Raw genomic sequence first — 13914 nt, 5'->3', positions numbered from 1 at the left:
GTGCTATGAAACTTAAAAATAGAAATAAATTACTATGTGTTTATAATGTTAGTTTACTATTTTTCTCTAACATCTGTTGTTAAAAGAATCATAAAAGTAAGTCTTGATCTTTTTGTTTAAAAATGGAAGGCAAGAAATATTGAATTGGTATCAAAAATGTATAAGAAGGGAAGTGAACAGTAGGTGGCACTATAACATTCTAGATAAATTGTATTTTCATCACAGCAGGATTGTGGCTTTAAAACTTCCTGTGTTCAGAAAGCCTTTCCGTATTGTGTTATCTGCTGAGGAACCCTCTGTAACTACCACACAACCTCTGAAAACTGTATAGGATTCTGGTAGCATGTAAGGGTGCCCACAACTCATTGGGGAACTAGCTAGGCCTATTGGCTCTAACCATCTCCCCAAAATACCCAACAAAATGTACCCACAAAATGTACCCATATTGGAGGGGAAGATCAATAGTGTTGTGCAAGCTAGCTTTCACTTGTGTGTCTTCCATTACTTCTCAACGAGGAGCCTCTGAAACCCTTTACCTGAGATGATTTTCATACTTATAGCTTCCAGCAGATTTGTAATGTGAAATTATTATGTCAAGGTCTTAATTGCTGAGTGTCAGCTTCATATTTAAGCCCATGCAGTGTCACAACTTGCAACACTGCACAAGATTTGCCCTATCCACTTTTATTTCCTCACACAGTAGACTGTAGGATCAGGCCACCACTCATTTAGTTACTGGTACTGTTAAAAGAGTATCATATTCTGAGTCAAGGATATAAGGCCCTCTAATTGTTGGGCTACTACTCTCATTCATCCCTAACCACTAGCCATGCTGTCAGGGACTGATGGGAGAACCCAACAAGATGTGGAAGACCACAGGCTCCCCACTCCTGAGCTATAATTTGTTATGCTTGTGATCAACAACAACAACAACGATATAAAGCACCCACTAATTAGGGAACAACAGTGTCAAAATACTTTTTGTCCAAGTTCTGTGAGGAATAGAAAGTTTTCTGTCTGGAGTTGCAACTTTTCACAAACCCTTGGGCAGGTGTAGCTAATGTGTGACCCTCCAGATGCTGAAACTCCAACCTCCATCAGCTTCAGCCAGCATGGCCTATAGTCAAGAATGATGGGCGCTGTAGTCCAGCAACCTCCGGAAAATGGCTTTACATTTCAAATCTAATTCCTTTATAAACATTTACGACAGTGGCTTAATTCTGCTCAGCTGTTCATTGCAAACAAGTCAACAGCATTTTGTAAATGTCTTGTAGTAATGCTAGAAACGGGTTTTGTGATACTGACAGGACACTGGAAGCAATATTATGAAATGAAAACCCATTGCCCTGATGCCAGGAAACTTATCGCATATGCTTTATTGTGACATCATATTAAATATCATCTATAAATAATTTTACACATAATTGCTTTAGCAGAAAAGGGCTTTTGCACAAAAGTGACTCTACATCTGCTGATCCACATATAGAAATGTGATGCATCGACACAACATTTATATCTAGAGACTAACCCATGGACTGGTGCCAGGATTAACAGTGATGTGACTGCACAGGAGCTAAAGTTGCCTTAAAAGTTTATAGCTATTGCTTAATGAGTTAGAGGTACCATAAAGAAATGCTTGTGCAAATAATGTACAAGGAGTTAAATGAGTCAGAAGTCTGAGGAAGATTTGGATCTCACTTTGCTGGGCTTCTTGTCCTCCACAGTTTGAACTAGATTCTTAATACACCAAGACAGTTCGGTTGCTGCAAAACAAACAAGCAGGTAAAATCAAGAGAGGAAAAGATGTGTTCTTCAGCAAAAGGGAGTGCATGCTGCACTCTTGCATAGCCATTGGGATTGTGCTGAGCATCTGTTCCTGGCCTATTTCTGGTGACATACTGAGGCTGCTTCCATACCAGGTGTTATGCAGGGAAGGGACGTAGCTCAGTGTTAGAGCATTTGCTTTGGATGCAGAACACCCCAGGTTTAATCCCTAGTTTCTCTAGATATGGCTGGCAAAGATTCACCGTCTGAAACCCTAGAAAGCCACTGCCAGTTAGTGTAGACAATACTGAGCTAAAGGGGCCAATGGTCTGACTCAGTATAAGGCAGATTCCTATGTTCCTAATATCCATGTCTTGTTTTATAGGTGGTCCACACAACATCAAAATCCATTTATGGTCGTCTTTTGCTGTGGTGGCTGGTGCCTACTGGGACTGGTAGAGCAGAAAGCAGGGAGAAAAACAGGAGAAAAGAGCCAGAGCCTAACCCTGAGACTAAGCCTGGACTGGTTGTAAGAAGGCAGGCAGTTGGGGGCTGGCTGAGGGTAGGCTGCAGTTGGTGGGGCAGTGCCCCATTGGCTGAAGTGGAAGCCTCTACTGCTTCTGTGTTTTCCCAGTGCTTTTTCCAATCTCTTTGATACTTTGGAAAGTTAAACTTTTTTTTTAGAAGGATAGAAGAGTAGCACAATCTCTACAGGTATAAATGCCCTTAGCCCTACCCTACCATCTTTACGAGGCCTGATTTTGAAATGGGCAGTGTTGCATCAGACTGGTGAGCTTATCACAACTCAGCACACGTTCATTCTAACCTTTGCAATGGGCACCATTTTTAACCTTGTTAATTGGTTTTAATCTTTTAATTAGTGCCAATATGCTTTTCCAAATATAACTTTTTTAAATAACCAAATATTAACAAAATGTTGCTGTAACACTAATTTAAAAAATAAAGGGGAAAAACATTCTTGTCACCATAATTTTAGCTACTTCCCCCCCACTGAATGATGTATTTCCAATCTAAACTTCCAAACCAAAATACTTAAGTCCTTTGTTTCTTGACATGCCTTGTAATGTGCAAAAAGGGTCTAAGACACACACACCCTGAGTCCCCGAATGACTATACCCCTGGTTGTACATCTGCAAACCCTGAAGTCTTCCCGAGTCTGTTGATTCCTCCCTCTTGTGCGTGTGTGTGGAAACAGAGGGAATGGCATGTGTGTTGTGTGTGAATTTGTCCTGAGAGGCTGAAGTTTGTTGTAACATCCTACCTTTTCCCTTGACGCATAAGATCAAATGCTTCATTGATTTTATCAAAAGGCAAAGTGTAGGACACTAGTGCATCAAGGTTGAATTTCCCTGCCATATAATCTAACACCAGCTTTGGTACAGAATCTATGCTCTTCCAGCCTGTGAGGAAAAAGAGATTCAAAACTGAGTTCCTAATTCCTATATGATAACCACGTTCATAAATTTGCTGACATTCATTAAGCATCAGAATTTCAATAAATAACATTCTTCTTTCTGAAGATTCTGTTTTTTAAGGGCCTAACTAGGTGGTGTGAGGACAGGGCTGGCACCAGAGGCCAGCAAAGTCGGGCCCTGGCTGAAGACCCCTGTGGCCCAGAGGGGCCCTTAAAGGGCACCTCCTTAGGGTGTGAGGGTAGCGCTCCCATTCCGTGATCCACAGCAGAGTTGGGTCCTGCAACTATGTGTGCATGCCTGCCATCACCCAACATGGCGACGGGGGCTTTCCTAAGGGGTTGCCATCTCTGCTGCCCTTTTGGTTGGTCACAGGCATGCGTGCTATGCACACACATCATTCACATGTGGGCAGATGGGGTGCGCACACTGGCTTTTAGCCCCGCATCACCTGTGCGTGTTGGGCTACGGTGCTGTGGGCCTGGGCCAGGCTGGTGCCAGCCCAGCATGAGGACATAATGCTGTTGATATAGCACACATCTTCATCCTGTGTCATTGCAGTAACATTTAGTAAAAGGCACTAGAAGCCTAAGAGTATGAGTGATGAAATACAAATAAGATGATGACATGTCTTGTGTTTTTGGGGAGTTTTTGTTATTGGGGAGATGCATAGGGGAGATGGGGACTGGTGGCAGCAACATATCCACTGTAATATTGAGTTAATCCCTCAGAAGATGCCAAATAGTGTGGGGTTGTATAGAACTTAGCACTAAGTAACAGTCCCGTCAACTCACCCTGTCCTCCGTACTACACACCCTAAATCTGTTGTAGGGGTTCCCCTAACCCTCTGGAGCAAGTCTGGGGAGGGTGTGGGATCCTCACGGGGGAAGGAAGGGGAGTTTTATTGCAAAGTGGAAATCCTTGCGCTGACAGGACCAGAGCTTGGAAAAGTTACTTTTTTAAAAAAAACTACAACTCCCATCAGCCCCAGCCAGCATGGCCACTGGATTGGGCTGATGGGAGTTGTAGTTCAAAAAAGTAACTTTTCCAAGCTCTGGACAGGACGCATTAGTTGGATACCACCCATGGTAGTTTAAACTTGAATTCAGCTCTCTCCCTCGGCCACCTCTCCCACACCAACCTTGTTTTACACCCTCCTCAAATGTTTTTGCCTGGTTGGAATGTCGCCCTGAACTATGATGATGCATCTTGCTTGCCTGGATGGAGAGATGCATGAGTGTGTAAACCTCTAGGTTGTCTGTGGCTGGAAAGTAGTCTATTATGCAAAGACAAGAGCCACATCTGTTGTTCCACCCATTTTTGCCTCTGACTATGTGTGGCATGCAGCCTCTGGAAGGTTCAGCCCTTGGGCTGGAAAAGGTTCCCCCCATCCCTGGTGTAGACAATACTGAGCTGTATGGACCAATAGGCTAAATGGACTAATGGTCTGACTTGGTATAAAACAGTTTTGTATGTTCCTAAGCTGCTATCGCTTCCATTCCCTGTCACCGACTTCATTGCCTTCCACGTGTTGGGAAGATTAACATACGCAGCAGGGAAGCTTCTCTACTCGTGGAGACTCCCTGAAAACTAGGGATGGAAGGATCTGTTGGTTCTCTGTTTCTCATTTTTCTATCTCTTAAACTCAGTTCTCCACAATTCTGCAGCAATTTGCATTTTTTAAAAAAATCCTCATGAAAATTCTCCAGCATTTTAAAATAATAATAATAATAAAATTTTATTTCTAGGCCGCCTATCTGGCCGAATTAACGGCCACTCTAGGCGGCGTACATAGACTAAAATATAACATAGAGTAAAATATAACATATAATACAAAACAACAATAAGTATACTCAATCCAAACCTACCCCCATCATACAAAAATTTAAATTAAATTAGACAGAGGTCTAGAATTTTAGCGGGAAATTCTCTTAAAAACAGATTTTTGTATGTGTTTTTGACTAATGTACAATTTGTTGCAAATTAGTTTCTTTTAATTTAATGCATTTTCACATTATTTCTACTAATGTATTCATTTTTATGCACACTTTCCCCTAATCTATGCATTGTAAACGTTGGAATACTAGATAGCAAATTCTGATGTGTGAATTATGAAGGATGGCTGTGTTTCAGTTCTCACTGTTCCTAAATGTGCAAATTTGGCTTTAAATGCAATCTGAATTGAATTTCTCCCCCATCCCTGCTGCAGACATTCATCCCTCCAATGCATGGAGGGTGACAGGGCTGGGGATGCAGCCAGTATGCGCTTGTTGTTAGCAGTAGTGTATTGGCAAATTCAGACATGCAGGGTCCTTTCATGATAGTCATGCCACAGCCCTGTCACAGCCACATCCCTTTCCCCACTTTCCCTTGCTCTCCTTGTTGTCTCGGGAGTCCATACCCCGCTACAACAGATACCCCAGGAGCATGGAAGGGGAAGCTGTGTGTTAGCTACTGAGAAGAGTCTTTTCAGTGGCTGGCTTACCTCCTTTACTCTGATTGTGCTCCAATCAGCAGAAAAGCACAAGAACTTTTCTCAGTGGCTAACATGCTCCCTTTTCATGCTAATTGGTTCATACATAGAGACCTGGCTGGGACCCTGCTCCCAAAAAAGTAATGGGTCTATGACCCTGCATCTCAGATGACTAGACCCCTGGTTGTTAGTCTCCTTTGTGCAATTCTGGGTGTTTCTACACTATTTTGGGTGGGATTCAATCACATAGCAGCAAATTCAGATTGTACAATTATAGTTGATCTGGAGGTCTTCCCCAGAAACCTGTTTCCCCTCCAAAATGGACTTTCTTGTGATAAGGTAAGGATACTATTGGGAAAATGCACTGAGAAATGTGGGATAAAGCTTGCATTGATGCATCATCATCTAACCTCCCTGCAAACAAATTGGAATGAATGCTCAATAAACAGGTCTTCTGGAAGCTCCCCAAAATTGTTGTAGGGAGAGTTTGAATGGCTAAACATAGCTTATATCAAATGTGTGTTCTCAAGCCTGCATTTGCCAAGCAGGTGCAAATGGGGTTGGGAGGCTGCCTGGGAATATTTGTATGGATAAATCAATGAGCAGGAAGGGGGAGGATAATGACTGACTGGTACAGCACATGCCTTGTATCTGCCTCTTCAGATATTTCAGGCAGTAGAATGGGGAATGACTCCTGCCCAGAGACCTTCAAGAGCCCCTGCCAATCAGAGCTGAGAATACTGAGCTAGATGGACCAATGGACTAAACTCAGTACAAGGCAGCTTCGCATGTCATCTGCCTGTTCTAGACTGCTTAACCCTTGGTGCATCTGCCGATTGGAGCCCAGTCAACAGGACGATGGATTAAAAAATGGCCCTGAGGGCACTTGCCGGGGATAACTGGCTGGGGTGGGAGGGATAAAGCACTCCCTAGCTGTAGATGCTTCCCAGAAAATCTGCCCCTTCATTGGAATTATGATGCAAACTGAGAACCACATGTTTTCCTTCTAATCTCCAGTTCTGCCCTTAGGTATGTTGAAGATGTAATACATTGTATGAGGGCTGAGAACCTGTGGCCCTGTAGATATTGTTGAACTACAACTCCCAACGCCCCTGACAATTAGCCATGCTGGCCAGGGCTGATGGCAGTTGGAGTCCAACTTCATCTGGAGAGCCCTGGGTTCCACACCCCTGCATTATACAATGCGAGTCCTAGAGAGTCCACAGTAATAAGGGTGCATTATTTGAGCCACAACACTCTTCACTGCTGCTTTTCATTATATTTACTGTCAGTTCCTAATGTAGAAATGCTGAACTCATCTCCTGAGCACATTTTTTTATGTTTGCTTATGCAAATGTTTTATATTTCTCCAAAATCTTCTCCCCAGATACAGTAGGGCCCCGCTTACCGGCATTCCGTTTTCCGGTGTTCCGCTGATGCGGTGGCTTTCAATGAGGGGAAATTCCCCGTTTTAAGGCCGTTTTTGCTCTTTTGCGACATTTTGCGACATTTTTGCATCATTTTTGCGCAACGCCCCCCATTATTTTCAATGGGTTTCACTTTACGGCGATTTCCACTCTATGGCAGCAGTCCGGAACGGAACCTGCCGTATAAGCGGGGCCCGCCTGTATATATTTCCTAATTCACACAAGTGATATTCCAGAAGATGTCAAAACAGGATTTCATTTGTTTCTCAAAAATGGAACAGTTTGCTCCATTTAACATCTAACAGATATTTGGATTCCCAAAGTCTTCCAAATGGGAGACATTTCAATAAAAACAAATCAGCTATTATGTTTTTTGACGTTGCTCAAGAAGAACTTTCACCCAGATTTTGGAAACATAAGAACAACTGACAATAAATAAACATTATGACAGACTAAGCAATTACTATAAAATAAAGCCCACAAAATAAATGAGTGAATGGAAAAGATACACTGGAACGAAAGCATTTTCTAGTACACTGTGACAGCAGTTAAAATTTGGGCAGCCCCATTTCCCATGAATTTTCTATTTAATAGAAGTCTAATTGCTTTTCGATTCAGTGAGAGTTTATATACTTTTATATCATTCTTTTCTGAAGAGAATAGCCAGTGAGAAGAAAGTTCAAACATTCTGAGATTGCCACTAATTATCAGCTCTTCTGATTTCAGCTTCTTAAATCAGGGGTCACCAACTTTTTGGGGCAAATGAGCAAATTTGGAATTTTGAGAAAGTGTCATGGGTGCCAGTTATAAAATGGATGCTGGGGATGTGGCATAGCACAAAATAACTGCTGTGAGGGTGTGACATAATGGCTGCCACATCTACAAGAGCAGAAAAAGGGGCAGGACCACAAAATGGTGCAAGGCTGCTTCCCCATCAGTGGGGACTACATCAGTCCCTGCTGCTTTTGTTCACAGAGATAAGCTCTTTGCATCTGTGTGTTCAGAACAGATGGAAGGCTAGGGTCAAATCCTGACATCCAGTGAAAAGTGGGCATGTTTAAAGGGGACATGTTTAGTGTAGGAGAGGCTGAACCAGGCAAACAGGATCCAGTTTCCATCCCTGCTATGTGGGAAGAAAAGGGGGAAAGAGGCTGAACTTAGAGCTGACTGGGGACTTAAACTCTGGTTGCCTCTTCTCAGGTTGAAAATTGATCGGCAATTTATGTAGATCTTAAGTTTAGTTTACCACATTTCCGCATCAGTTTGTGGTTTCTTTTTTTAAAAAAAGTCCTCAAGAAAATTCATCTGCATTTTAGTATGCATTTCTCCTAATATACACATTTTTGTATGCAATTTTGCCTAATACACACAATTTTGCCAGCAATCTCTAATATATTGCATTTATGTATGTTACTTTCACTAATATGTTTGAAAATGTTATTTATGTATTTAACAGAATTTGTAATTAAGCAGTATTACAATCTCTACTGTTTACATAAAGTAGTGGTTTACATTGCACATCTCCTACTAATATACACATTTTTGTACACATTTTTCAGCTGAAGAACTACATCGCAAAATTCAGAGAAGTGTGACTTTCAGAGGATAGCTGAATTTCAGTTCTTGTATTGTTTTGGGAAGTGCAAATTAGGCAGGTTTGCATTAAAATGCAAATGAAACTTAATTTCTCTCCCATCCCTAGTCATAGGCTAGCTGTGGCTGCATGGCAGCTGCGCTATCTCCGTAGCAGGCAGCTGCACGCACATACAAGCTAATCAAGAAGGTCAATGCTGTTAGTATTAGCTCTGACAGTGACAATCATCAGCTGTCTGAGTGGAAGCGGGGCTGGATTCAGGATTCAAAACAGAGGGACAAAACAGCTCTTAAATGTGTCTAAGGCAAGCTACAAAAAACAGCTGTGTTCAGTCCCCTCTGCTCCTGTAAAAAATTAGCAGATCATACAGTGCTGCCCTTCTTGAACATGGCAGTGCTGAAAAGAAAAATTGTGCAAATTTAGAAATAAGCACACACATGTTGTTTTCATCCTAGATATTACTTTAATGCCATTTTTGGCATGCATATATCTTTATGGAAAAAACGAACCTCCAAAAAAGGTGGCATTGATTTTCCGACCCATTATCAGCTCCATTGGAGAAACAATGAATCCTTCTTCACCTATAGCCACTCCAACAATTGCACAGGTGCCCCAGCCTACAGTGGTGCAGCTGACAGCTGCTTTCTGAAAGACAAAGCAAATGAACAACCCAGTCAACTCTGCCTAGCCCTAGCATCAGGCTGTATGGGTTCAACTTCGGTTGCCAGGTCTCTGATTTTCACCTGGAGACTAGTTTTGGGGGGTCCTCTCTGGGTGAATCACCCCAACCTCTGGACTCTTAGCTTTCATTTTTTAAAAATTAAGATCCTAGGTGGTCTGGTTCAACAGATATACACCAAAATGTGAACAGCCGCCCCCCTGAAATGTCAGTACGAGATGTTCTAATCCCCACCCTTTCAGGTTTTTAGCCAATACATGAAGTCAGGGTTGTGATTGACAAAGGATTTGTTGACCTCCAGGCAACAGATAAACCCCATTGCAAGTTCTGAAAACAGCTTCCTTTTCCTGCTTGTCTGCACATCAGGAATTCAGTAAATTTATAGCTTATAGATTTAGAGGTTGCGGGTGTTTCCAGCCAAATGTGTTGGGTGATGGTTATCATGGAGGCCGTAAAGTCCCAAGCTGGCCCATTTGAGGGTGCCTTAGCATGGATATTGAAGTTCCCCAATACCACTGTGAAAGGGTTCCCTAAAACCACATCCGAGATTATTTCTGCCAGCTTGGTTAGGGAGGTTGTAGGACAGTATGTTGGACAGTACACTAACCACATCCTGTTTTGTCTCTCTGGCCTAACACTGATGATATTAGACAGGTGGAAAGATGGCTCTTTTGCATCCCAATATAGCCCATATTTACTCCATTCCAGCTTTTTCTCCTTATTTCTGAGCAGTTTCTACCAAGTTCTAATGCTGGCCTGTGACATAACCATTCTGTTATCTACCTACACTAACTATATTCATAAAGGAAGCTTCAAAACCTATAAAGCCTTACACGGCTTAGGACCACAATACGTGATGGAACACCTCTCCCAACACAAACCCACTCGTACACTATGCTCAACATCAAAGGCCCTCCTCCGGGTGCCTACTCTGAGGGAAGCTGGGAGGCTGGCAACAAGGGAGAGGGCCTTCTTAGTGGTGGCCCCCAAATTATGGAATGATGTCTCTGACGAGGTGCGCCTGGTGCCAATACTGCTATCTTTTCGGCGCCAGCACAAGACTTTTATCCCAGGCATTTTAGCATGTGTTTTTCAATTGCTTTTTAAAAATGTGTTTTTAAATTTGTATATTTGTTTTTAATGTTTTTAATTGTTGTAAACCTCCCAGAGAGTTTCGGCTATGGGGCAGTATACAAATGCAATAAATAAAAATAAAATAAAATCACATCAGACAATAAAAAAATATGTGGCAAACTGGAGACACTTACTTTGTTAAGCAATTGGGTTTCTATTGCAATGTATGCAATCAGTGAGTTCCCTAATGGGAAACTGCAAATAGGTTCAAATATGTGGTGTAGTGGTTGTATTGGACTAGGACTCAGGATACCTGAGTTTAATTCCCCCTCAGCCACAAAGCTGAGTAGGTGGCCTCAAGCCTGTCGTTATGTCTCTGCCTAACCTACCTTATAGAGTTCTTCTGAGGATGAAATGGGGGGCAGGAATGGCAGGAATAACCATACCTGAGTTCCTTGGAAGAAGAATGGGATTAAAACAAGGAATTCACAAGTTAATACATACAGTAAGGTAACTGATTGGCTTTTAAAGATGGGCATTCACACTGATGATTTATCTTCAAAAGGTAAGCATTGGCTACATTCAATTTAAAGGGTCCCAGAACCAGGTGGACTTTGAGAAGATAGGGGAGTTTCAGGAAAAGATAAAAAGGAACAACTTCCTTATTATAGTTGTCTAATTTTGCTCTTCTTTTCTTAGAACTTAATTTTTACCCTTTCTCCCCTGAGGGGCAAAACCCTAATTGCCCATATTTAGCACTCCATTACTGTATTTAAATGAAGACAATAAAATACATACCATAACTTTAATGTTTCCACTGCACTCAATGGCAAAATCTACTCCTCCGTTGGTCATTTCGGCTATAACCTCTTGGATGGGTTTCTTAAAATCCTGAGGGCTGAGGCATGTGGTGGCTCCCAGCTCTTGCGCTAGTGCAAATTTGTTTTTGTTAATGTCAATCCCAAAGATACGAGATGCTCCAGCTGCTTTGCAACCTATGATAGCAGAAAGGCCGACCCCTCCCAAACCAAAGACGGCACATGTAGATCCAGGCTCAACCTAGAAAAACAGGGGAGAAGTTCTGACAAAACGATTTTGAATATCTGGATTTTTTTTTTAAGAGCTATATATACATATGACAGTGAGCAGAGTAAACCACAGAGTTAATAAAGCCTTTCTCCTTTTCTTTTGCAAGCTCATTAGACTTGGATACTAACATTTGCCACAAGCCACACACATCATGCAGATCACAATCTTGTAATCTGGGGCTCAGTTTGGACCCACAAATTCTACTGGCTTTAGTGAGAATTGTGTGGATGTAACTGTGTGGCATATTGTAGTAGGGTTGCCAGGTTCGGGGCCTGAGACTGATCCTGTATCCTTAGGAGAAGAGAAAGTCAGCCAAGTGCAGGTGTTCTTGCAACACTGTAATGGGAAAAACCACAATGTGGAATTCTCTCTTCCCCCTGCACAACTTTTAAAGATGCAGAAGACCTCTTGGTTGCCAGGAACGGCCTCCAAGAGGTCTTCTGTATCTTTAAAAGTTGTGCAGGGGGAAGGGAGAATTCCACCTTGTGGTTTTTCCCATTACAGAGTTGCAAGAACACCTGCACTTGGCTGATTTTCTCTTCTCCTAAGGATACAGGATCAGTCTCAGGCCCTGAACCTGGCAACCCTATATTGTAGCCATTTTTTAAAAGTGTCTCTCCTTCTATTCGTAATTAAGAAGAATAATTATTTTGTAAGAGAATTTGTGTAAAGCAATTAACGTTAAATAATGAAAATATCAAATATGAATGATATTTTGGTATAAGGATAATTGGAAGGGAAAGGGTAATTTATGATAGCAATCGTATATACATCTACTTGGAAGTAAGCCCCATTGAACAGACTAGGACTTACAGGTAAACACAGATAGGCTTGTACTGTGGGCTTCTGAAAAAATGTTATTTTATTTTTATTTTCTTATATACCACCTTTCTTCCATCATGGAACCCAAGACAACATATAGGTAGTTCCCACCTTCCAGCCTCAGACCTGTTTAGTTTCAGCAACGTAGTGGCGTCATGTGCCTTGAGACCATATCCTAGGATCTGCAAGCATCTATTTTTCAGGACTGCCCCATCATGAAACAATCCTTTAAATAAGGGGATAGTATAGAAGTAAATATGCACTGGGGTCTCAATTGTGTGAAGCCACCTAAGACATTTTGTTGTCTGGTGTGGAGCAGGAAATGGTCAGGGTGCATGGTCATCAAAGCAAAAGGTGCAAAGTATCCGAGGCCAGCCAAATTATTTTGACATCCAAGAAAGAAAATTCCTCAAGCACGGATTTGTGCACCTGTTCCTTTGCCATAAAAATACAATAATAATACAGTACATGACTAAACATTTGCTGTTCAAAATCAGCTGTCTGAGGTGGCTGCCTCACTTTATCAAATGGTAGGGCTGCTCCTTAGGTGACCAGATTCAAAAGAGAACAGGGCTCCTGCACCTTTAAAGGTTGGGCAGAAGGTGTGATTTCATCAGGTGTGGCTTGTCATGCAAACCACACTTGCTGAAACCCCTTCTCTTCTACACAGCTATTAAGGTGTAAGAGAACCCTGTGCATCAGGTATAACAAAATTAAATAAAATTCCTCCATATAGAAAGCTGTATATGAAGAGCAGCAGTGGGGAACATCTGGCCCTCCAGATGTTGCTGAACTACAACTCTCATCCAGGGGTGTAGTTGTCCAGGGTCTCAGGGGGTCTTAGGCTCCTTACTTTTTTGGGAGCAGGGTCCCAGCAATGTCCCTATGTTTCTAGCATCCTACAAGCTAACCAGCATGAAAGAGGTGTTAGTTGGGAAGAGTCTTCTAACATGCTTTCTTGTCCTTTCCTGCTGATTGGAGCCAATCAGAGTGAAAGGAAGTGAGTCAGCCACTAAGAAGACTCTTTTCAGTAGCTAACACTCTCCATGTCATGCTGATTGGCTCCTAGAGAAATTTGTTGTTGTAGGAGACAGCATTAACAAAGATCTCATTCTCAACCCAGCAGCAAAAAGAGGGAGAGAGGTGTGGCTGTGACTATCATGAAGGGACCCTGCACTTCTGAATTTGCCGCTACACTACTGCTCCCATCAGGCCTAGCAAGCATGGCCAATGGCCAGGAATGAAGGGAGTTGTAGTCTAGTGACATCTGGAGTGCTAAAGTTCCCCAAACCTGGTTTAGAGGAAGAAACATTCTAACCTGGCCTTCTTCCTTATATGCTATTTCCCTCCCCTCAGACATTCAGTCAAGTGTGCTATCAGCTGTAGTCTGAAGTAAAACTGCCCCCACAGGTGTACTACTGCAGAGAGAACAAGGCCTAAGTTAAAAACTAGTGGTAAGAGCACATCCTGCTTAGCGGGGGTTGGCATAGATAGCCTTTGGGGTTCTTCCAAATCTTCATTTTCTAAGGAGTCCAGTTTTTATAAACAGCAAAGTTTTG

The 13914-nt window shown here is 42.2% G+C and overlaps 1 protein-coding gene across 2 annotated transcripts in view; it reads right to left on the bottom strand.

Annotated features, from left to right (window-relative positions):
• Positions 1 to 1352: 1352 nt before the first annotated feature.
• LOC133363635 (all-trans-retinol dehydrogenase [NAD(+)] ADH4-like) overlaps positions 1353 to 13914 on the bottom strand; it is a 39742-nt gene continuing 27180 nt past the window's right edge. The window contains exons 6-9 of one of the 2 annotated variants that reach the window (XM_061582908.1): positions 11243 to 11503; positions 9201 to 9336; positions 3047 to 3185; positions 1353 to 1763 (exon numbers count right to left, since the gene is read on the bottom strand). In XM_061582908.1, the coding sequence (XP_061438892.1) occupies positions 1739 to 1763; positions 3047 to 3185; positions 9201 to 9336; positions 11243 to 11503 (561 nt within the window). In that variant the 3' untranslated portion in view covers positions 1353 to 1738. Of the gene's footprint in view, positions 1764 to 3046; positions 3186 to 9200; positions 9337 to 10833; positions 10899 to 11242; positions 11504 to 13914 lie in introns of those variants that run through there. The other variant, XM_061582909.1, reaches the window with a different exon arrangement.

Source organism: Rhineura floridana, chromosome 9 (genome assembly GCF_030035675.1).
Source record: "Rhineura floridana isolate rRhiFlo1 chromosome 9, rRhiFlo1.hap2, whole genome shotgun sequence".
Classification (NCBI taxonomy): Eukaryota; Metazoa; Chordata; class Lepidosauria; order Squamata; family Rhineuridae; genus Rhineura; species Rhineura floridana.
Note: the sequence above shows the minus strand (reverse complement) of the source record. Positions and strands in the feature narration are given on the sequence as shown.